Below are 23,978 nucleotides of genomic sequence, written 5' to 3' on the forward strand. Positions count from 1 at the left end.
TCGAACAAAGCGATGTAACTCTCTCACACACTGTGATCCACTAGTAAACTATTACTAACATCGAGTGATAGGCGATTTCCTCATCTAGTGACACTTGACCGAAGGTATTGCTATTAAGCAGACCCGGCTGGGGCTCTGAAAAGCCTACAACCTGGCGATACGGCGCTTTGGAGTCCGAGGTTCAAGGGCTACCAAGAGTGTATTGGCCCAGTTCATTAAAAGTGCATCGAGCAGCCTCGCGCCACCCGAAATTGTCAAGGACTTCCCTGAATATGATTTACATATCTGGTAAGTCGCTCTATGGCGAATCGAAGCATGTCCTAGGTCCAAAGAGCTTGAGAAGAGAAGAGAAGAACGATTCAACGAGCCAATTGATAAGATGAGATCTTAGCTCTAGAGTAATATGTAAGATACATGTCTCTCTTTACTTCGTGGCCAATTTGGGGACCAGAGGATAGGAACTTCGAGATCTCATCAGATAGAAACGCGTCGTAGTCAAACGATAGGCTCCTGGTGAGCTTGTACGGTCCGTACTCGCAATTGAGATACGCTTCTTGGGTTTCAACGCCGTGAAAAGGTTGATACGGTCGAAGTGATGAGCTCAGAGTGATAAGGTGTGTGAGATCTCGAAAAGTGGCTCCGGCAAGTATAAGCACGGCCGTCTCGAGGACTGTTGTAAAAGCCTACAGCATCTTGTGCGTAGGAAAACAGGACATATTCTGCGGATTATACTCCTAGGCTAAATAGCTGGACCACTAGGGTACCTAAGAAATACTCGCTCATAAGATTCGGTTCTAGGTTATTGAAGCTTTCAGATCATGTCGAAGAAACTGCTATATCAGATATCAAGTCACTGTGTGGCTGTTTAGTCTTGTTGGTTTGCAATGCATTTGAGGAGGTGAACACTGGGCATAGATGAAGAAATCCAATTGAGGAAGGTCGACACCACGTGATCTACAGCCACCTTTCACCAGCAGCGCCCAGCCCCCAAACTCGCAAATTTGTGGCTGGAGTACGAGTATTTCAGGGGTTCCTACGTTGCTCCTCTCCCTTTGCCGACAGTAACAAAATATTGACTTCGGAACCTACGAACTCCTTCTCCCTAATTGACGCATTACACCAAACACAAACAGCATCACAGAAACACAAACCTCCATTTTGGAAGCCTTCGTGTCTCCTTGTGCATCTTCGGAAAACGGAAGCAAAACAAACTCGGCCTATCACCTGAGCCCAAACTTGCGACAAACTCCTAACACGTTCTGAAACCAACAGATCGCGAGATTCTGCTGTAAGAGGTCGAATCGGCACATCAACGTTCCAGCACCGCCACTTCCGTTGCATTGTTCCTGTGGATCCAAAAGCTTGTCTTCCCTCTCGAACGATCATCTTCATCTGTAAAATATCATTGAACTTCTAGACTCGAATTGAGGAACTTCACTTTTACGATACGACTGGAGCGTTCGATACGATTTAATTACAATGGCAACACTTCAAGCAAGACAGAATACGTTCGTTGATCCTGATACTGGGGAGGTATTCTATACCAATGGACACGGCTTCTGGTACACTAGAGTAAGAATGAATGAGTCTAGATTCTGGAAGTGAAGCTAACAATTTGCTAGGAAGGAAATATTGTAAGGTGGAGCGTCTTCTTCGGTATCCTGTTCTTGTTTCTTGGGTATATGGTTGGGGGTTACTGGCATGCGAAAAAGAGAATTAATAAGGGTCTCAAACCTCTGGCATACCATCGGGTACGTCTCAACAACCGCTTGGAAATTTGAAGGACACGGCTAACAGTATGCAGTGGCTTCTGAACCGACAGCAACGAGCTCGATACGATCCAGCATACCAGAACCCATCCGCATACTACCATCAATACCCACCACAACAGTATGGAATGCAGCCATATGGCGGAGCCCCTCCACCTGTATATGATCCAAACTCAGCCATGCCTCCAACATATCAACCACCGGTTGGCGCGACAAAGGTAGACCCTACGCAGTGGAGAGCAGAGCCAACACGACGACCAGCCGAGTCTGGCGAAGCTGCTCCAGATTATAGCCCTCCCCCAGGACCTCCTCCAGCAACCAGAATAGAACCAACCAACACCGGCGCCAGCAACAACCCATACAGACTTTAGAACAAAACCCGCAGGCGTGGTTTGATTGTGTAATTAAGAAACCTTAGAAATTTGTAATCGGAAGCGAGGAGTATAATGGAGTATACATTCTGGGACTGCATACATAGGAGTTTGAGCGAGCAAGGAGACCATTAAAGAGAAGAGGGACAGAACTATTAAATTTCAACTTATTGAGGTTATAATGTTATACAAGCCTTGATATCTTCCAATCCTTCCTTTCCTTAACCCAGATCCATTGCGTCATAATCTTCTTGTGCTTCGTCGGAAATCTCTTGTTGTACACCCATGGTTACCTGATCAGTTGGGCTTTGAGGGACATTCCTATCGGCCATTGTCTGATACCAGTCGCGGGCGTCGACTCCATTCGCAGCTGCTTGGCTGGTGCGTACATCATCTTGACGTTTCTGCTCCTGTTTGGCTCGCGCCCTTGCTCTTGTCTCAATAATGGCCTTTCTCACGCTGTCCTGCTCTTCAGGAACAGTCAAAGAGCTAGGTACGCGGTAGAGAACGAGTTGACTATTCCCAGCGAGGTCTCCATCGCCGCTGGCCAGTAGTGATGACGGAATGCGGGATTCGCGGAGGTGTTTCTCAATGTCAGGAAGAAAGACCAATTTCCCGTCGTCAGACTCGCCGCTGTCTGATAATTCGGCGTCGAGGTCGTAGATATATACTTTATGCTTCGAATCATCTAGTTGCATTACATCCTCCGCTGGTGGGTGCGTCGGCGCATTCAGTTTTGGGGTCGAGCTTCTGCTCGGCTGTTCGACAGGAACATAGAGCTTCTGGCCATTGCGCTCTGCGACCCTGTCAGCTACAAGAACATTGAAGCAATCTGTAATTGAACAGGAACACATACCCAGATTCAGCAGACTCAACCGCTTGGAAAGGCGTTCATTTTCCGTGGTTTCTGCCTTCCTTTTCCTAACTTTGCCTGTCGCTTGCACACGATCCATCCCATACCTTCTCCCGCCGAAGCTCCCTACACCCTTCCAACAACACCTTCTTATCTCTCACTTATCAATGCGAGGCGGCGTGCGCAACCCAGATACCAGATCAATTAATTCAGCCTCTCCGTGGTCGCAGTTCGAGTCACCGATATCGCGTACGAAGCCCTATCAGTCGCGGGACGAAGCAGTGAGGGTCGGATGAATGTTCGAGGTCGTGTCCGTCTGCCTTTGCGCTTGGGACAACTGAGTCACCTGCGAGATCCTGCGAGATTCTTCTATGGTCCCGACACCGCGCCCACGCGAACAACACATGGAATTTTGAACGGGCCCGACACAAACTTCACTCTGCACAGCGCTGCGTACAGAAACTTCTCGAACTCCGCATTCAAGATGTCGGATCCGCAGAAATGGACCGCCCCCGTGGTGCGCAAGACCTTTTTGGACTTTTTTGAAAAAAAGGGTCATACTGTCGGTATGTAGCGGGGTAATTCTGGAGGGGGAGATAATTTTGGGAATGAAGTTCGCAGATTCTGTTTACAGCTTTATTGATATCTTGATGGCTTCTACCTTCTTGCAAGCTGTGTCAATAAGGAAAATGTAGCTAATTATGGTCAAATGCAGTCCCCTCGTCCTCAGTTGTCCCCCACAGCGATCCGACTCTCCTCTTCACCAATGCTGGAATGAACCAATTCAAGCCAATCTTCCTAGGAACAGTCGGCAAGACTGATGATATGGCGCAATGGAAAAGGGCGGTGGATTCTCAGAAGGTATGTTTGGCGGGGAATTGTGGGAGCAGTGCTGATGGTCTCAGTGTATTCGAGCGGGTGGAAAGCACAACGATCTTGACGATGTCGGAAAGGACGGCTACCACCATACTTTCTTTGAGATGTTGGGGAACTGGTCTTTTGGAGATTACTTTAAGGAGGGTGCTATTGGAATGTCCTGGGAACTCCTCACCAAAGTTTATGGTATCGACCCCGATCGTCTCTACGTAACCTATTTCGAAGGAGACGAGGCTTCTGGTCTTGAGCCAGATTTGGAAGCCAAAGAACTATGGAAGAAAGTTGGAGTTGCAGAGGATCATATCTTGCCAGGAAACATGAAGGATAACTTCTGGGAAATGGGTGAAACTGGACCTTGTGGACCTTGTAGTGAAGTTCATTATGACAGAATAGGTGGAGGCAGAAATGCTGCTCATCTGGTTAATATGGATGATCCTAATGTTTTGGAGATCTGGAACAACGTTTTCATTCAATACGATAGACAGAAGGATCGATCACTCAAAACCCTACCAGCGAAGCATATTGATACCGGTCTTGGCTACGAGCGACTGGTTTCAGTGCTCCAAGACAAGCTGTCAAATTATGATACCGACGTCTTTTCACCTCTCTTCGCGAAAATCAAGGAGGTTACTGGTGCGCGGGATTACACCGACAAATATGGAAAGGATGATGTTGATGGGATCGATACTGCATACCGTGTCATCGCTGATCACATTCGATTACTAACCTTTGCGATATCCGATGGAGGTGTTCCCAACAACGAAGGAAGAGGATACGTGGTGCGACGTGTTTTGCGAAGAGGCTCTCGATATGCTCGCAAATATTTCAATGCTGAGATCGGTGCCTTTTTCTCCAAGATTCTTCCTGCTCTGGTAGAACAAATGGGCGAGCAGTTCCCCGAGATTGTTAAGAAGCAAGACGATGTCAAGGAGATTTTGGATGAAGAAGAAGAGGCGTTTGCCAGAACACTGGATAGAGGAGAGAAGATGTTTGAGAAATATGCCGCCTCAGCGATCAAATCAAATACCAAGAAGCTCTCCGGTGCAGATGTTTGGCGTCTTTACGATACCTTTGGATTTCCTGAGGATCTCACAAAGATTATGGCTGAGGAGAGAGGTCTCGAGACTGATGACGCGGAAATTAAGATTGCGCAAGAGAAAGCCCGAGAAGCCAGCAAGCACGTAAAAGAGGCCGCTCATACTTTTGCGAAATTAGATGTCCATCAGATCGCAGAGCTAGACAAACTTAACGTTCCAAGACCGGACGACGAGGCCAAGTTTTCGAAGGGTGACACCACCGGCAAGGTCCAATTGATCTACGATGGAGAGAACTTCTTGAAAACTACAGAGGGTTTACCCGCACAAAAGACTTTTGGAATCTTATTAGACAAGACCAACTTCTATGCGGAGCAAGGTGGTCAAGTTTACGATACTGGAAAGATGATTATCGATGATGTTGCCGAGTTCAAGGTCTTGGATGTTCAAGCTTACGGTGGTTACATTGTGCACAATGGCTACCTCGAATACGGGCAGCTGAAAGCTGGTGATGAAGTCATCTGCGAGTACGACGAGTTAAGAAGACAACCCATCCGTAACAACCATACTGGTACACACATCCTAAATCACGCATTACGAGAACATCTCGGCGACGATATCAACCAGAAAGGGTCTTTAGTTGACCAGGACAAATTACGCTTTGATTTCTCGCATAAGACACAAGTCAGCAATGCTGAGCTGAAGAAGATTGAAGATTCATCAAATTCATACATCAAGCAAAACTGCAGGGTGTATTACCAAGATGTGGATCTGGAGACTGCGAAGGGAATTGAGGGAGTTCGTGCTGTCTTCGGAGAGACATATCCAAATCCCGTTCGTGTGGTTTCAGTGGGAGTTGAAGTTGAAGTTCTACTTGCGGAACCTCGGAACCCGGAATGGCGAAAAGTCAGCGTAGAGTTCTGCGGTGGTACTCACGTTGAGCAGACTGGACTGATCAAGGATCTTGTCATTGTTGAGGAAAGCGGAATTGCTAAGGGTATTCGAAGAATTATTGCATACACCGGTGACGCTGCGCACGAAGTTCAGCGATTGGCCATTGAGTTTGGCAAGAAGATCTCTACTCTGGAGCAGCTACCTTATGGACCTGAAAAGGAACAGCAAGTCAAGGCTATGCAACAGGACTTGAACAATCTGACAGTCTCTACATTAACCAAGGAGGAACTGAAGACCCACTTCACCAAGGTCCAGAAGAGTGTTCTTGATGAGCAAAAGAAGAAACAAAAGGCCGAGTCGAAAACTGCTCTTGATACCGTCACTGCCTACTTTGCTGAAAACAAAGACAGCAACATCTACGTTGGTCAACTTCCAATCTCTGCGAATCCAAAAGCCATCAACGACGTCCTTAACCACTACAAGACCAAGTCCAAGGACAAGACCGTCTACCTCTTCGGTGGAAGCACCGCCGAGTCTACAGTCGTCCACGGTGTCTACGTTGGTACGGAACACGCTTCTAAGGGCGTCACCGCTGAGAGTTGGGCTGCGTCCGTGAGTGAGGTTGTTGGTGGGAAGTCTGGTGGTAAGGAACCCACGCGTACTGGTCAGGGTACTAAGCCGGAGAGTATTGGGGATGCGGTGGATCTTGCTACTAAGTGGTTGGAGGAGAAGCTTAAGCTTTGAGCTGTCGGAGGGCATTTGTAGAGTCTGGGTGGGGGTCTTTTTGGTGGGATAGGGGAATGGACGGGTTGGGAGGCTATGTAAGCGAATATGGTCTGATGTGAATGGAATAGAATACCCTTTATGATGTCAGTGACTTTTTTGTGCACGTGAGCGATGAGTGTGTTTTTGGATCGCAGATTTACGCTGAGATTTTTATCATAGTATCAATCTCAACCAACAGAAACCACCTCCACCTAAAGAACACTTCATTTTTGGTAATTGGTTATATTAATTCGACTTCAAGAACTTCGAATGTAGAACTAGGAGCCCAAATTGGGGGAAACCCTCAACTTTTTGGTCTGGTATTGACACCTGGATTACGGGAATATGAGTTTTTATTCATTCGTAGACTATGTTCGCCAAATTCACTTTCAAAGGATTCAATGAAAGGAGAGTATATATAACACACCTGTCTGCTGTGTATGGAATGACAATATAACGAAGAAACTACACGGTGGATTGATTGCCTTTCGGAAGGTCACGTAGGGTCTGGTATTGTATCTACATCATATGAGCGGGTTACTGATTTGAATTGTGAATATTAGTCCTTCGCCATGAGCTATGAAAGTGTTGGTGAAGTGTTGATGGTGCATGGTTTTGCCGAAAGTGATGTTGTCACCGAAACTGGTTTTGCTGCTAAGAACTTTAGTTAAAAGATAAAAACATGTTTCACTATGCACTATTTGACTTAGAAGTAGGAACAAAGAGGTTAGACGGCCATCAACATAAAACTCCTATCACTTGATTGCTCTACGTGCTGCTGTGCTTATGTAGTTGTTGGTCATGCGACGACTGGGCGTAAATTTTATAAATCGGATTGTGGCGATTCATTTCCATGTCTACTGTTCTTTGTGAACGTGGGTAATATTGTACTTAGTATGTACCTCGATAGCCAATCGTAGTTATCTCTGGCTTCTGTATTAAGGAGCGAATTGAGCCTTTTTTATACTGAGATGTATAACATTGTTAGCTAAAATGAGTGAACTCAGGAGGTCTTAGGCTATGTATCGCTCTTTGTAGGGTTTATGATACCGTGTTATAAAGTAGATAGCTTGAATTCAGTTTGCTGTTTCAAACTACAACCCAACTTATTCCAACATGTTAAGCAAATAAAAGAAACCCCCTTTCCAAACTCCTCACCAAACACCACTACCAATCCTTCAAGTCTTCTTTCCTTACAGCCAATTCCTCTTCTGTGAATTAAATCCCGTTCTTCAATCTAGTTGAGTTTATTGTTTAGACTACAAGAGTTTAACTATCAGGTTTCCCGGCGTGAGTTTGTCAGAGACTATTGAGTAGTGTTTAGCGGATATTATTAAAATTAGGAACAAGTGGAATTATAATCTTTAAGCATTAGAATTATGTAACAAATCTGATAATCTTCCGATTCAATATTTTTTTTCCCGAGTTAAATACTATTACACGCTATGTGATGTATCTAGGAAGGAGTCTCTACTTCAGCCACGTTGTTAGCGTAATATTTGCACCTCAATTCCCAATCTCTTGAAAGACTGGACAAATGCGCTCTAAGTATAGGAATTCCCGGGATAGGAAATATGAAGACTGGGGGTAAATGGCCAAGAAGAATAATTGGGAGACTCAAAATGTGACTATCTGGTTAAGATGTTAATCTCGAATGTTTGATGGAGGTTGTGATTTTGCTGCCGAAAGTAATACTGTCACCGAAACGATATTCGTCACCGAAAATTTGAGCACTGTTGCTTCACTATAAACTTTCAGCTTAAGGTTGGTAATGAGTAATCTAGATACTAGAGATGATTGTCAAATTAGGAGCTGTATTTAAATGTTTACTCGACACGGCAGACCAACTGCCAGATGAACAGTTGGGGTGAAATCGCACGGCTATTCGATTACTGATTTGAGGATGAGATTAAGCTTGCTTTTATATTGCTGAGTGCAATAATTTGAGCCAAGGTGACTGTGCTTGAAGTTCTGGGATTTTGTATTCACTCGTTGTAGAGCTTTTGAAATCATGTAAGGAAGTAGGCGATTTGAATGTGCTTTTAATTTATTACGAAACACTCCTCGCTATACCTATTCCCCAAAAACCAACGCTCTCTTTTAAACTCTCACCAGCAAGCCCCCTAAATTCAGGAAACAACTCTACTTAATACGATTCCTAACGACATTACTAAAAACCACTGTATAGCCCGAAATAGATGCATGCCACACAAGCGCTCTATGAACTCTTCCCAGCTCCTCGCTCTTGTATGTCTTTTTAAGTAAGATAAAATTCTAGGATGATAAGTTGGGAATCTCCGACCGGAGTGTGAATATCAGAAAGAAAACAGGGAAAACGGACCGGGGATATTGTCACCGAAATGGATTTTGTCATCGAAAACATGGCGTAGAAGATCTTGTTATTTCGAGATTTTGGCAACCGAGAGGTGGTAGTAGAAACATGCTCTGAAGGTGTTAGATGGATGTTGAGGAGGGTTTAGGTGGGTGTATAAACCCAAGAGATTGAGGGCCTGTTCATTCACCATAATATGGTCAAGATTATATAATATGTGTTTGTACTGCCAGGGTGCCTTGCCGACCTAAAAACAGAGCCTTTACTGTTTTCGACGTAGTTTTTGGCCGTCCCCTTAGCTTTAGAGCTAAGCAGGGTCAACCCACTCTACCTCAGTAGTGTTCCCTATAAAAGATAATGAGTAGAGAATAGATTGTCTAATTTGTATAGGAAGAGTGAAAAGGTGGTTAGGACCACTTTGTTTCTATATTATTACACAAAACCACAACAAAACTACGACAAAACTATAACAAAACCGCGACAAAATCTATCTATATTACTTAACTTCTTATAATTAACTCTTTTTATTTCTCTAATATTTATATACTACTTAGCTAAATATTAAGGTCCCTTACCGCTTCTAGTCGCCTTATTATACGCTCTATAGGCTCTATAGGCTCTTATTTTTTAGGGCATTTAGGGGGTACTTTTAGGTGTGGAGGGTCTGTCTCTACGGCCAGGTTGTGGCTTTTAACTACATCGTAAGAGGTTAGGCCTCTTATTAAACCCTACCAAACGTCGAGAATCCCATTATATAATTTGGTGGCATATTATTGTGCATAAACAGGCCCTGAAATAGAATATGTAAAATTAATAGAATTGATAATCGAAACAATATGGATGCGATGTATAGAAATAATGTCGAATAATTTAAAACGAAACAGGAAGCAAAGGACGAAGGTGCGATATTTGAGCCTCGCTTGCTGGTGTGATATTTTTGAGAATGCTTACTCATGAGGTATACACTCACAAGAAGCTATGGGATGTATGATTTGATGCTTGTTGGTGGACGATTGTTGTTGTTGTTGTTGTTGGGGGTTAATTTAAATGTTTTAAGTGACTATATTCTTTGTGGATGTAGTGTTCAACTTTGCCGAGTGTATTTTCACTTTTCTCGAGATTTAGTATTGTATGGACTGCTACTATGCTACAACTATAATATCACTCAACTTATATCCCCTTTGAAACAAATATTACTCCTCTCTATCCCTACAATCTCAACGAATAGGATAAGGTCCTCCTTCCAAACACACAAAGCACTGTATTTACAACTTCTTTCGATTGTTGATCTGCGGCCAAACGAAAGTCTAGTGCTTACTGGCCAGCTCTCCGCTTTGGACCTATCTGTGTCGAACAACAAGGCGTCTTAGGATGATGGAAAGTGTTCTAAAACTTAGAATCTAGAGTGAGTTATTGTAGCAGTGTTGAGGAGAGGGGTAAAAGAGGTGAATAGTCCATCGATGGATATTGTCACCAAAATTTAATTCAGTACCGAAACTTAGCGCATCATCCGTTTCTTATTCGTCTCGTTTTTTCCCATTTGTCGTATAGTAGAATTTTCTAGTAATAGCACTTGATAAGAAATCCTATGTGAAACCTTAAGACCATGTTTCTGAGCCGCCCTTAACATCCTCACGCCAGTCGGTGGAGTTGATAAATGCGAGAGTGTTTTGCCTGAAACTAAGGCAAGGAGATCCAAGGCATTATTTGTATAAGAGAAGACTGAATAAGCGGACTGGGATTGAATGTTTTCAATACTGGTACTGGGAAACTAGTTTTGATGTCTTTATTTTAATCTGCCATTGTCTTTGCGATGAGAGGGAAAAGGAATTTTCGTCAAAAGAGACTTTTGGGTTTTGTATTATGAATTTTCACAAATACACAATCTCAGATTGCTTTCTGCACTTTACAAACCCCTCGGAAGTTTCTTCTGTTCAGATATATTGCTCTACTCTAGTCTACCAATATACAGAAAGATGCTCTTATAACACCTTCAACACTACCATAATTTCGAATTTCTAAATACATAAATTTTAAAGAATACTTGCTTGGTCATATAATCGCAAGCCCTTCTCTACGTCATCTCTCCTACTAGACCTACTAATTCCAAACACGGCAGACTTAAGTCATGTAAAGTATCTCGTTACCCACCTACTTTGTCTCAAAAAGTCTCAAGTGAAGAACCCTTCTGTCACCGAAAGTTGTGTCACTGCCGAATATTACCACGACACCCTCTTCTCTATCCTTATATAACTCGCTTCTCATTACTACCGTAGATGGCAATTTATTACCAAGAACACTGACAAAATCGGGCCTATTACTTCGTGTAACCTTTTCAGGGATCTCCTCCTCGTATCATGATTTCGTGTACATCTATCATCGTAACGATTCTAAGCTAGCTTTTTTCTTCTATAAGGTGATTGCTCTAGATTGAACTTGTGGTAATTTGAAGGGGTGATAAAGGAAGAGAATAACGAAGAAATTTGAGAGGGGTTTTTGACGTGGGTGTGTTAGGGAAAGATTTTGATAGTCGCTTTACACCTTGTTTTGATACTCTGGTCGTGATTTAATATAACAGAGAAATATGTGAAACTATATCTCACTTATTTATAATGAAGTTTTACAAGTAAAGTTGTCCGAAGAGTTCTGTGTTACACGCTAGACTGTTCACATTAATCTTCTTCTCTACTTATATCGCCCGGTTGGAGTTTATTCTCTTGGAGTAAAGACGCTTGTTATATAACAGAACTCTTTCTTATGACCATGAGTATCGCCGACAGACAGAGTATTACGAACTCATTGTGAATCGCTTTGGCTAATTCTGGTTGCTTTTTCCCACCTCCCAAGACGGTGGATGGAAGTGGTAGTGAATTTGCCCTAGCGCGGCTGATTCACTTGGTGACTTCAGAAACGAGAGTGCTGATCCACATTTTGAGATTGTCACCGAAAACCAATTTACCACCGAATGAAATACTCTAACCACAACCCTGCGTAATTCCCGTCCATATCTGCGAATATACGAAAGATTAATACCACTTAATTTAATTTTGTAGTCAGCAATATCGGGAACTCAGATCCCCGGTTCCTCGAGTGGTGCATGCTTCGTATTCCAACGTACAGCAATATCGGGAACTTGTAGGTTGATCTACGAAAGAACCCAAAGACAGAGAGTGAAAGGTAAGTATCATCCACTAGTGGCATCTTCCAGTTTGAATACCAATGAGCTACGGTGGAAGTCGGTGCTTTATGTGAACACTCACCAATAAAAACTGCTGAGGACAATTTAATAGAGCCATGAAGATTGACTTGATTTAGTGTTTCGTACTTCTTCGTGCGAATAAAAACCTGTGAGATATTTAAGCAGATGGTAAATTGTTTTATGACAAATATTTTAGTGGGCTTTATTAATAAGTAACTTCTTTTATCCTCGGCAATTAGCAGTACAAATAAAGTGTTTCCAAATAGAGAATGCAAGCTGAAATTGGAACTCCTTCATCGATTCCTAAATCGATTACTTCCTTATTCACTAGTACAACTTAGTTGAAGAACAAACAAACATTATCCCTTGGACAGGCAGCCCATGCAGTACGAATAGAAAGCAACCTAAGGCAATGTTCCTCGGGGCATCGTACTTGACATGGTATACCGTGTGAACATTGCAGATTTTACAGATTAATTCCCACTGAAATCAAGGATTTATATTTCGAAGGAAAGAACTTTATGATGTGAAGAAAGGGAAGTGTGCTCGCTGTCGCCGAATTGTAACTTGCTGCTGAAATCTTTTGTGCGTTAATTTGAAGGCGACGTCGAAATTCATAAATTCAAACCGTAGAAAGGGTAGTATACTTAAAGTTGGCCTTACAAACCTTCTAGGACGATTTCTCGAAATACGAGTGTTTCTGAATTGATAACTCAAAAACCCAATCAAATTTCTATCGTGGTTGTCGATGTTTGAAGTCATGGGTTATTTTGACGTGGATATATTGACCTTTGCGCCATGGTTGTGGAGGCAGGGGAAGTTCGATCAGATGATAGAAAATTAGTACGGAAATATCTTTGAGAGCATGTGCCGACACTTCATTACTTCTTAAGGATCTATTTTATCTAACTACTACTCGGATCTATATTCAAACCACCCCAATCTCCTTTATCTACACCCACAAAACCATTATATTACCTCCACCACCACCTTCTCTTCATTCTACATCCAAACCTATCTCTCCCTCACAACATCCCTCCCCTCACCCACACATCTCAACCCGTACCTCAAATCATCCCTGACCCTCTCCACTAAAGCGCTATCCACATCCCCCTCCAACCAAGTCAAACTAACAACCAACTCCCCGCCCACCACACTAGCTACGTTGATGCCTACCAACGCACCCGTGCCCATTCCCGACTAAATCAAATCAGTAACACTCAAACAAGAAACCAGAGATATGTACTTACCTGCGAAAACAAGACGCGTTCGACGTTCCAATCTCCCGACGCTGGAGGAGCGAGCACGCCAACATTACTAACCTCAAACGTACTCTCCCGTCCCTTCCCAATCTTCGACCTGAAGAACTCATGCATATCACTGATATACGGCAGCAATCCCAGCACCACATCGCGCGGCGCCCTCGCCAGTTCAACCGCCATGTTCTTCTTGAAGTCGCGCGCGAGACTCCAGATCTCCTCCGTCAGATTTGACGACGCGCGCAGGCTGGTAACGAGGGAAGTCGGGTAAGTGGTAGATAACGCGGAGACTTGAACGACCATATCGTCTTTCGTGCCTGTGAGATGGCGGAGCGAGTACGGCGTTGTAGACGTGAACGAGCTTCCTTGCGGCACATGATTGGTGAACGAGAGGAGGGCCAGGGCATGCAGGAGACCCGTGAGCGTCGTACCATTTTCCCGACATTCAGACAAAACAACTTTCATTAAATCCGCTGGGAGGGCGAAGAATGTCATTCTTGATTCCCCACGCGCGAGGTTCGTCGCCGAGATAGGCGTGCTGGTCCACGGTTGCAGCGACGGGAAGAACCAGGCTGGTCTGATGGACTCCCAGATTTGGAGAAGGAGGTAGCGGTAGCTTACTGTGAAGGGGATGAGGGCTTCGATGGGGGGAGGAAGTTTGGTTGACGATGGAATAGGGACGAGCAGCTCTGGAGGGGAGGAAGAGGGGGTGTTTAAAGCGGAGGCGAAGGAGCCGTGGAAGAGTTTGCCGCTCATTCCATCGCCGAGGGCGTGGTGGAATATGAATGCTGCGTCGAAAGTTGAAGGCTTGGTTTCGGGGGTTATGATGAGGAGTTTCCATGGTGGATGGACTTCTATGTCTGAGAAGCGGGTGCTATGTGCTTGCTCCAATGTTTCTGCGAGTTTGCTCTCGCGGTCTGAGGTGACGGTGATCCACTCGATACAGCGGTCGAGGTCAATCGACTCAACGAGCTTGAAGGACGGCTTGAGAGCGCCTTCGTTGATGATCCCGTGACAGAGTGCTGGGTATTGAAGAATCACTTTCGTGAGTGCTGCTTGGATTTGTCGACGAAGGTTGGAAGTGGAAGTGGGGGTGCTGTATCGAGCAGTGGCGCCAACAGAATGATAATACCCTAAATCATGTCTCGCCGTAGACATCTGCTCCCTTCATATATATCAGCTCAAGTTTCAATACTGGCTTGAGAAACTTACAGCAATCCCACCGGTCTCGCCATGTTAAACTCCTGAATTGAAGATTTTTACTCGTCAATATAAGTAGGAAACACGATTCTCTTTTTCAACTTTTCCAAAGAACCTTCTTCCTCTTAATATAACAAAGATCCCTTACCAAACCTTTTCAATTGACATAACGCGCGTCAAATTCCATCGTCTGTTTACTCATCCAAGAAACTCATTTCCGCAACATCACGTACACCGAGCGAACCCCCGTCTTTTGTACTTATATCCGAGACCCCACTTTTATATTCTCCCTATTGAGTAAGGACCTTTCAACATTGATGCATCTCTAATCAAGAACGTTTCATAAATCTGTGTCATTGTAAGCAACAGATTTTGAGTGGAATATCATTGTAATAGGAATCAAAGCCTGCGGTGTCTGAATCTCCATCTACCGAAGATGTCAGTCGTCGCATATATATACCTTGGCGCCAAGTATATCAGACTATCTGGGCACGATAGATCTAATGCTAATCAACTCAACTCCTGCGAATGGGGACAGAACGAAAAAATCATGCTGAGGGAAGTTCTAAGAGTTACCTTCCGGGATGAAGTAAGAGTACAATCCGATCCCTACTCACTATACCTATACCACAAACTCCGCACGACACCCCCCACACACACTCTAACCTCACAGACATCTCAAAAAATCACCAAAAAAAGACACTCAAAAGTTTCTCGAAGCGGAGATAAATATATTCATCCCCCCATTCCATCAACAAATCAAGCCCAAACATCTCGCTAAAATACATCAAACAGCAATCATCTAACAAAACACAATCCAGAAAGCGAAAAAGAGTCTACGTATGACTCGGGTATCTTCTCCCATCCACGCCCCTCACAGGACTCTGATGACTCCTATCCCTATCCCTATAAGCCCTCCGATCAGTCCCCGTCCCCCTTGTCCTCTCTGACTCTCGCTCCCTCTCACGCTCATGATCACGTTCTCTGGTCCGCGGTCTCACAAGTAGATCTTCCTGACTGTTCCGGCGACTGTGATGTCTTGTAACCCTGTCTCTATCGCGGTCACGTTCGCGATAGCTTTCTCGATCGCTGTGTTTTTCACGGTCTCGAGTTTTGTAGTCTACGCGCTCGTCGCTGCGCTCGCTTCGATGTCTAGAGTGACTTTCATCTTGTGAGGAATCTTTACTGGAGCGACGCCAGGCCTCAGTGACTTCGCCGAGGTCTTTCCAGCTAACTTTGTTGGCGTTTCGAGAACCGCTTCGGGGGTGACGGTCTGTCTTTTCTGCTTCTCGTTCCCGGTCTCGTTCCCGATCTCGGGTTTTGTCCCTCTTGCCAAGCATGAATGGTGCTGAAAGTTTTCCGGATAAGTCGATTGGTATAGGTTGACTTCTTCTTTTATCTTCCTCCTCTCTATCTCTTCTCTCTCCCGATCGACCTACTCTCCTTCTTGGATCTGGTGGTGTAGGAACGGACGGAGCATGTCTAGCAGAATTTACTTCCTCGTCTACTCGAGCTTGATACGGGAATGGCTGTGAACGGTGTCTTGGGCGTTTTGCCTCTTGCGATTCATGAGGACTCTCACGTTCAGACGACGCATCGGAAGACAAGCTGCCTCTTCTGGAATGCCTAGGGTGGCTATGTCCTCTGGCTCGTGACTCATGTTCTGGCGACTTCGTAGGTAGGTCTACCGGCACCGTCGTAGGAGAAATCGGACTGACGTTCTCGGGCAATGACCTTCGCCTGGTTCGGTGGACACGTTGGACCATCGGCTCTTCTGGAGCTAGAAATTGACGTGCGCGATAAGTAGGAGAGTGAGACAGCTTCGGTCGAACAGGGCGGCCTCCTGCTACAGGGACGTGTGAGTATGATATCGGTCTCGTTGACGGTCTAGATCTAGAATCTTCAAAGTAACCCGAGTCGCCTCTGGGTCTACCTGCTCGGACGTGTGCATAACCGGTCTGTACCTTTGGCCTTGGGGGAAGATCCGGTCGCGCAGATGCAGAATCCACCTCAGGTGTTGCCCGTTCTCGTAGTTTCGCAGCGCAGTCACTATGCCATTTCTCTATCGCTACATCTGGTATCAAAGGGAAGGCCTCTTTCGGCAGGTCGACAGGAAAAGGCTCTCCAGTATCCGGGTGTTTAATCCCAAAGTTTTGAACCGCATTCTGTATAAATGGCACATGTTCCTCTGGCCCCAACAATATCTCTATAGACTGCCATCTCACGAAGCCTCGCTTGGTAAGCGCAGGTACTGTCGGAGGGACGAAATCGTTCGAGGAGGGTTGCAGAGTATGCTGGCAGCCTATCGAGGCGTAAATCCATGAAATCGAAGGGTGCGGGACGTCGACGAAGAGGGCTGTAGCACAACGTCTATTAGTGTCGCTTCATGTTTGCAACTAGAAGGGAGCTTACAGTCATAGTTGCCTCCCACAGCCTTGTAGAAACTCGCAAGCTTCGTCGGGGTCAACTTCTTCTCCGTGGTATCTCCCACTGAATTACTCTGGCACCCAACCGTCAGCCGCTCGTCGCAAACAGTCGCGCGCAATGACCCCTCTGCTAGCGCACTTACAATATAAATCGCGATGCCCCTCAACAGCGCATCCAGCACCTCGGTCGGCTTCTTGTTCTCATGGAAGAGATAGCCATAGTAAGCTTTGGCATCGACTGAAGGTTGCGACATCGCCAACAGCACTGCTTCTGAGCATGAGTTGGGCGCGCCGGCATGTTCTGATACAGCCTTATCAACGACGCCCTGTCCGAGTGAAGCAAAGGAAGGATTTCAGGCGTCAATCACCAACGGGGATGTGTTGTTCACGGCGGCGCAAACAGAGATCCAGTCACAGCTGCTGCTCGAAATAAGCGGTATCACCCGCGCGTGGACTGAGGATGCATACTACAATCAGCGGTGAAACAACATGTCATGGAACTTATTCCACTTGGGGGCGGGTATCTGCAGCATCGCGGTTCGCCGGTGTTGTACGAATTGATGAACTGAGCGTACGTGTAGATCATGATCTGAGATGCGTATGATTGATATCTTTTGTTTAGAATGACAAAGGTACGAGATTGCGGAAGAAGTAGATCATCAAACATTGTTTGGTGGCATTCGGCTGCCCCCGCGTTGGTTCCCGGGAGCGGGTCTCGAGGCGATCACCCGGATACTGGAGATTGGGGGGGTCTTTTAGCGGATTCAAGCTATCTGATTTTCAACTCGAAAAGTATAGGAATAATCTCTTAAAATGTTATTGCATCGACATCAAATATGGCAAATCTTGTACTTTATTTTAAATTAATTAATATTAGATCTATTTTTGGGTATCTTTCGTTGCTTGCCGAGTCCTATATTGCTGACTCCAATTCCACAAAGCAAAACCACAAAACTCAACAATCCTGCATCCAAACACAATTGCGCCGCTCGAATCAAAAGTTGGCTGTTGAAAAACCCATTTTGTATTCCAACATTCCTAAAACCCCGAACGCCATACCTAACCCAGTCCCTGCCAATAAACCTAGCACAAGAAAATCAAGCTCCCGCTCGCTTCAAAAGAACATGTTAAGAAAGATGGATATGAGTTCATGATCTGATAGCCTGTGCCACACCCGAAAATTCGTACGATGGTGGAAGATCCGTTGCATGGTGCGCCAATACACTGTTGCCAATCAACTCTTCCCGTGGCATCTCGATGAGTCTCGGTCGAAGAAACTCATCCACTTCCGCCAGTTCAGCAGCTGCTTCTGCGGCAGTCATCTCTGGACGACTGCTCAAGTTTCCAGCAGCACCGATTTGGAGTGGAAGATGAAGAGCCACCGTAGATGCAGGTACTCCGGCGCCTGGAGTGTGGATTGAGAGTGAGAGGTCGAGAACGTAGAGGCGGGAGGTGATGCAGTTGTGGAAAGTTGGGATCCAGACTTTTGTCGATGGGAGAGTGATTGGTACGAGAATCTTTGCGGAGTAGTATGCTGCGGATTCTTTTGGTACGATGGGTTGTGAACAGTCGGAGAAGTCAGAGGAGCTGGTTGAGGAAGCGGAACCACGTCTGATGGTTGCTGGATGCTTAGTCCACTGTACAGATTCGACGCAGCGAGAAGAAACGCTGACTGTGCTGTCGTAAACTCCTCGGTGGATCTCGAATGCTGATTGTGCGTTGCGGTGGGTTGGAATACCTGAAGTAGGTCTGACAGCGAAGAAAGTGGAGGCTGTGATCTTGGTGCTTAAACCTCCAAGTCTAGGTGGCTGAGCTGAAGAATCGTGAGGATCGAACCTGAGCTGGACCGTTGCCATTGTTGTAGCAGGTGTGGAGCTCGAAGATGACGGCGCTGGGAGTATTATGGCGGCTGGCTGAGCTGCTGATACTGTGACTTTGCCAAGCTTTCCTGAGAACATTCCCTTCTTCAACGCCTTGGTCTTCGATAAAACGAATTGATCATCTTCAGCTCCCACGATCAAAGGAGCTGCCTCTGCTTGAGCTGGGATAACTCGTATTGGCATGTTCCTTTCCACAAGAACAACTTCCCGCGCGTCTTCCTCCCGGCGTTTGACTACCTGAACTCGAATTGCGTATAGCACTTTGCTCATTTCTGGAGCCATATCCGACTGGCCTCCAATTAAAGCGCGGTGGCCCATGCTGGGAGGCAATTGCAAGTGAGCTTCCGTAACATGATCAGCGGTGTTTGGGTGGGTGCAGGATCGGGGGAGAAGACGATCTGGAATGACGAAGTTGTACGGAAATGTGTATGTTCGCCCAGATTCAGCAATACGTGGTTGAGGATACTCGGACTCTGAAACTGGCATGACCAACTTTAAGAATCTGTGAATTGCAGTGGTCTTGGTACTGGCGGAGGCTGCAGGTGACAAGTTGTCCACATAAGTTCTGATTGTGCCTTCAAGGGTGATCTTGACCTCATCGAAGCGAGCATTTTGGGGTGCTGTGATCTTGACATTTCCTGATAATGCATCGTACGTGGTATAAACTCTTCCCTCGGTGTGATCCTTCAAATCGATTTCGATATCTGGGCGAGCTGGTCGTGCGACTTTTTTGGTGTAACCAGCCAAGGAGTTGGCATTGGAAGTGATAGATGCTGCGTAGGAAGACATCTTGAGAAATATAGTCGTTTGGAAGAGAGAAGGGCCGAAGAGCTAACTCAAGAGCTCGCGTGAGCTCCTAATTATATATCTGATAGCAACAGCTTGGTGATGGAAACTTGTTATCTTATCCAAGAGAATGCGGGGAAGGTGGTGCGGGTTCTGATAGACGAGGTTTGGTACTCAAGACTTGGCCTGTAACTTGGCTTGAATGTACAAGTTATCGATGTTGTCTGTGATGCTGAATGTCAATAGAAGTAACGGGAGGCTCTTCCTTATATAAAAGTCATGTCGGAGCTTACATGGAACAAACTTGCTAGCAACTAGTACAATTGAGAAAGGCGTAGGCCTGAGTCACTAAGACTCCTGGCATGGATCCTCCGCATCTCCTTGTTCATGTTTGACTGCCCTTGCCAAAGGAGAACCTCAGATCGTCAGCCGAGCACCGGAACCAGGGTGTAAGTGTGGGAGTGGTGAGGTGTGGTTCGAGGTCGTCAGACAGACATGGCTTCCAGCATGGTGATCCACTCGCTAAAGCTTAAAGGAGAGCGGGAACCCAAGCGCAAGCTCATCCACTGCATGTCGAGATATGCGCCCTTCATGTAGGCTCGCTTGACTTTAGATGATGTCGACACCGCGTATCTTTGGTAAGCATCAAATTGATGAATTTGGCTCTTTGAATTTCTAAGCATTCGAATAATTGCGGCGTTAGGACATGATCCATTTTGATGGACAGCATATAACCAGGAGCTGATAGATAAAGCACTTCGATATGTCTGAGAGCGACAATGGTTCTATTCCGTATTCCGCATTGGCTATGAGCACTATTTTATTATTCAGCCAAAGCCACAAAAACTGGTAGCCTTTTCTGTCTCCACCATGACTCCAACCGGTCAGATCGTACGGCCCAATATAGGAGTAGCCCTATCCAATAGTAATTCCGTAACGTGTACGTGCTGCTTTCTTCCATCTGGGGAAGACCAGATACCGAGAAATTGCGGAGTGACATTCGGCGAGCGGCATCTTGAGCATAGCTCTCTCTTAACGGAATACGGAAACAGCACAGTCAAGTTACTAACTCTGGATCTACTTCTCCGATTCTTCAATGTTATTCCTATATAAAGCTCAATCAGTGCTTTCCGTGTCAAGACCTGCCTACAACGAGATACCCACGACGCTTCTAGAATTGTCCTATTCACTCGAAAGCCGAACTCCGTATACTTGGTAGATGGCCGTTCCAACAAGCGGATGACGGAATCCACATCAGCAAACGGAACGGCAACCTCCCAAGGCTCGTAACAACCTCGCTGGTACGCTAGAGAAATTTTCTAAAATGACACCAGAGAATTTTCTGGACCCGCACCGCCAATTCTCACCTTACACGGTCAACCTTCGACAATACTTAACTTACACGGTTTCCTGTGTGTCGTGATAACCTCAAAAAGTTTCGAGCGTGCAACCATGTGAAAATTTGCAATGCAAAGGCCGGTCGCTATGAGTAATGGCTCCGCAGAAGCAGGCCAGATTGCAAATATTGACCCACGATGTCGTAAAGAGTCTTGTCTATGGCAACGAGACAAAACAATGTGGATATTTTTACATACTCGTTGAATTGGTGGATACTCGTGTTGTACGAAGTACTTTTGATACTTGTTTCACAGAATATTTCGAGAAAGGGCGTGGTTGCAGAGATTTTTGGCAGGCTCTAGGAAACGAACTGTCGGGAACGATTGAAGCACGCCCAGGCTTCACTGGGTAAGTGCTTAGCCCACTGCCCGAACCGTGCCTTCATGTTCGGCAAAGCTAATAATAAGACAGTGACGCCTCTTACATGTTGCGCGCCTTGTGGTTGACATTGAATAGCGATTTTCATGAGGATGACTCGAATGTAATAAAAGTAGGAGAGTTACTCCGTAGGACTTATGCAAGGCGTATCGTTGTTCACACCAACGGCGCGCGCATTTCATAAGCACATCATCAACCAGCCCACCTCTCGACGGCGCAGCTTCTATGGCTGAACTTGACCGCTATTGAGATTTGGAACCCGCGGAGAAGAATACTCCAAGGACCACTGTACAATCCAGAACATTTGCCAAACTTCGTCCCAAGCCACTTTTCACTCACAAGAAATCCAAGCATTGGAAACATCTTACGACTTGATCATGCTTCATCGAGATATCCAATGATCGGGCAATGTCCGCCGAAAAGCAACAAGGCTGAACGTGGCTATTCTTTTGGCGTCAAGAGCGCCCTCTTGGGTTCATTTCGTTGCCGTTCTTCCGACTTGGACGCCCTTGACCAAGCGAGACGGAATCAGGAGAACTGGTTGTTGATCGATGTCCGCAGCCGACATCGGGGCTACCCCAGACTCGCTTCGGACTCCTTTTCTCTGGATTATTGACGTGGGGTCATTTGCTGTTATTGATTTTTTGAGAAAAGCTGTTTGGGTTTAGTTCCGATGTGCAGCTATTGCGACTACTATGTTGCTCTCCGCGGAGCCAAATGTGATGAACTTCGATCGTGCTTTCGGGAAAAACTGTCTGTACACTTTCAAGCATACTGGGCTATTATAGGAGCATCTTTTCAAAGTCACCGAGAAATCTCAACTAAAAGACTATACAGTAAGAGAAGCTCATTGCTGAGGGTTTAACCGCATACCCAACATCACTGAAACCTACGCAATCGACGGAAACCAATGCATATGTGTCCAATACATATTGTGGCATTCTCGAACTTCTGTCAGGCGAGTATCTAAGAGATCCTTCAACGCAGTGCTGTAGCTGAGAACTATTAAGAATCTCGAAATTGCAACTTGACAGCAACGAAAAATTCTCTTCAATGAATGTTCATTTCTAGATCTACGTATGGAGCACATCACTATAGGAACAGTTCTCTCCAACTGTCTTAAGCGAGCTTCACCCCCTAAATTTCCAAATTCCGGATTCCGCAATCTGCTCTCTAGCATTGACGAAATCTCCGTTCAGTTAGCAAGGTACCTGGCTGATGTCCTGAAGCGCTAGCAAAGTGACTCATTGGTATCGACACGAGCGAGTTGGCTTGTCCGCCATTAGCAGTGGTGATGAGGATCTCCGCAAATCTTTTGCATCAGGTCGGCATGAATAGCATCATCAAAATGACCATATCCGAATCCCTTCGTCCAAGGTCCATACACTCTCTCCAGCCATCCCGCCACGACGACGTTCAACTTGAAAATCTCTCCTCGAGCTACGACCATCTGCTCTATCCCTCATAGATGAGCTTCATTCTCTTTCCAGCAAATGCTTGTGGATTTCATAAAGTACAGCATGATCAAGCCCACCATGATCATTTCATCGCCGATCTTCTCCTCATCCGCTCCGAAACTCAGCACCTCATGTGCCAGGCGGATCGACTGAAGCCGATAATAGTACAACGCTTCCGGATTCCACAACTTCACTCATCAATTGATACATACAGCAGCGACGAAAATTGTAGCTGAATACATTGCAGTATGACAAGATATCCAGGGCAACCAAGAGTCGTTTGCTGAGGTGAGTAATAACGTGGAAACTCCTAAGGTTAGTGTTTTTGTTTCGGTACAGTATGCGTTTGCTTACAATAGTCCAGCATTTATTCTTTAGTGAGCGATTCTCCTCGAATCTTGAAAAGGTCCATTCCAAATACGTCGGGTAGAAGAGGGTATGTGGCGTGGTTAAAAGTAATAGAAATAGGAGGAAACAAGTTACGAAGCTTCATAATGATTTGATAAGCGAAAGATCGGGTGGTTCTTCAGTGCTTTTCGACACTTGTCCAACGTCCGACTAAAAGAAAACAACATCTCCGCCAAGCCTCTCTTATATATCCTAGCAAAGTTTACAGCTGGCACCACATGAAAAAACTTTTCTCCTGGTACGACAGCAGCGACAGAAAACGTTTGATATTTACGATACAAAAACAATTCACCTCCCAGCGCTCGCCCCAAAAGCCAGAAAAAAATCAAAACAAAAGAATATTACCCCCAGCTCCTATCTCAGACGCTAGCAGATTCTGGTCCCATAACTATCTACCTTCGAGATAGATACCTATGAACTTTTAACCTTAACCATTTGGCTCGGGGGCACTGGTTGGATGGGCTATTCTGATTGGAGCGAAAAGAGTTTGTTTTGATATATAAGTAAGAATTTGGGATTGGGGTGGGGCTGGGAGAGCCGATGGTTGGCCGGTGAAGGTGAGGTTGTTGGTGAATGGAATTTTTAGGAGGGGGGGTGCCAGCCGTTGGCGAAGCATATTCATACCCCAGCTTTGGGTTGGTAAACAGTCCGGGGTGGAAAATACAGCTCTCGTCCAGATCATCATCTAACCCA

General features: G+C 45.5%; 7 protein-coding genes across 7 annotated transcripts; 3 read left to right on the top strand and 4 right to left on the bottom strand.

The window, feature by feature from the left end:
• Nucleotides 1–1,479: 1,479 nt before the first annotated feature.
• On the top strand, nt 1,480–2,140 carry GLAREA_08060 (uncharacterized protein; the record flags this gene model as incomplete). Its single annotated transcript, XM_008090107.1, has 3 exons — nt 1,480–1,572; nt 1,623–1,751; nt 1,805–2,140. 3 exons carry the CDS (start codon nt 1,480–1,482, stop codon nt 2,138–2,140), a joined length of 558 nt encoding a protein of 185 aa, XP_008088298.1.
• Nucleotides 2,141–2,361: 221 nt separating this feature from the next.
• Nucleotides 2,362–3,093, bottom strand: GLAREA_08061 (uncharacterized protein; the record flags this gene model as incomplete). The annotated part of the gene is made up of 2 exons (XM_008090108.1): nt 2,362–2,936; nt 2,997–3,093. The coding sequence occupies 2 exons, from the start codon at nt 3,091–3,093 to the stop codon at nt 2,362–2,364; spliced, it is 672 nt and encodes a 223-aa protein (XP_008088299.1).
• Nucleotides 3,094–3,477: 384 nt separating this feature from the next.
• On the top strand, nt 3,478–6,541 carry GLAREA_08062 (Class II aaRS and biotin synthetase; the record flags this gene model as incomplete). The annotated part of the gene is made up of 3 exons (XM_008090109.1): nt 3,478–3,559; nt 3,709–3,854; nt 3,899–6,541. 3 exons carry the CDS (start codon nt 3,478–3,480, stop codon nt 6,539–6,541), a joined length of 2,871 nt encoding a protein of 956 aa, XP_008088300.1.
• Nucleotides 6,542–13,107: 6,566 nt separating this feature from the next.
• GLAREA_08063 (uncharacterized protein) lies at nt 13,108–14,587 on the bottom strand (the record flags this gene model as incomplete). Its single annotated transcript, XM_008090110.1, has 3 exons — nt 13,108–13,293; nt 13,344–14,517; nt 14,565–14,587. The coding sequence occupies 3 exons, from the start codon at nt 14,585–14,587 to the stop codon at nt 13,108–13,110; spliced, it is 1,383 nt and encodes a 460-aa protein (XP_008088301.1).
• Nucleotides 14,588–15,388: 801 nt separating this feature from the next.
• Nucleotides 15,389–17,232, bottom strand: GLAREA_08064 (uncharacterized protein; the record flags this gene model as incomplete). Its single annotated transcript, XM_008090111.1, has 3 exons — nt 15,389–16,908; nt 16,965–17,052; nt 17,122–17,232. The coding sequence occupies 3 exons, from the start codon at nt 17,230–17,232 to the stop codon at nt 15,389–15,391; spliced, it is 1,719 nt and encodes a 572-aa protein (XP_008088302.1).
• An 894-nt stretch (nt 17,233–18,126) lies between these two features.
• GLAREA_08065 (uncharacterized protein) lies at nt 18,127–19,647 on the bottom strand (the record flags this gene model as incomplete). Its single annotated transcript, XM_008090112.1, has 1 exon — nt 18,127–19,647. The coding sequence occupies one exon, from the start codon at nt 19,645–19,647 to the stop codon at nt 18,127–18,129; it is 1,521 nt and encodes a 506-aa protein (XP_008088303.1).
• Nucleotides 19,648–21,136: 1,489 nt separating this feature from the next.
• GLAREA_08066 (uncharacterized protein) lies at nt 21,137–21,604 on the top strand (the record flags this gene model as incomplete). The annotated part of the gene is made up of 2 exons (XM_008090113.1): nt 21,137–21,390; nt 21,454–21,604. The coding sequence occupies 2 exons, from the start codon at nt 21,137–21,139 to the stop codon at nt 21,602–21,604; spliced, it is 405 nt and encodes a 134-aa protein (XP_008088304.1).
• Nucleotides 21,605–23,978: the final 2,374 nt, after the last annotated feature.

The sequence above is a fragment of the Glarea lozoyensis genome (genome assembly GCF_000409485.1).
Source record: "Glarea lozoyensis ATCC 20868 chromosome Unknown GLAREA9, whole genome shotgun sequence".
In the NCBI taxonomy this organism is placed as follows: domain Eukaryota; kingdom Fungi; phylum Ascomycota; class Leotiomycetes; order Helotiales; family Helotiaceae; genus Glarea; species Glarea lozoyensis.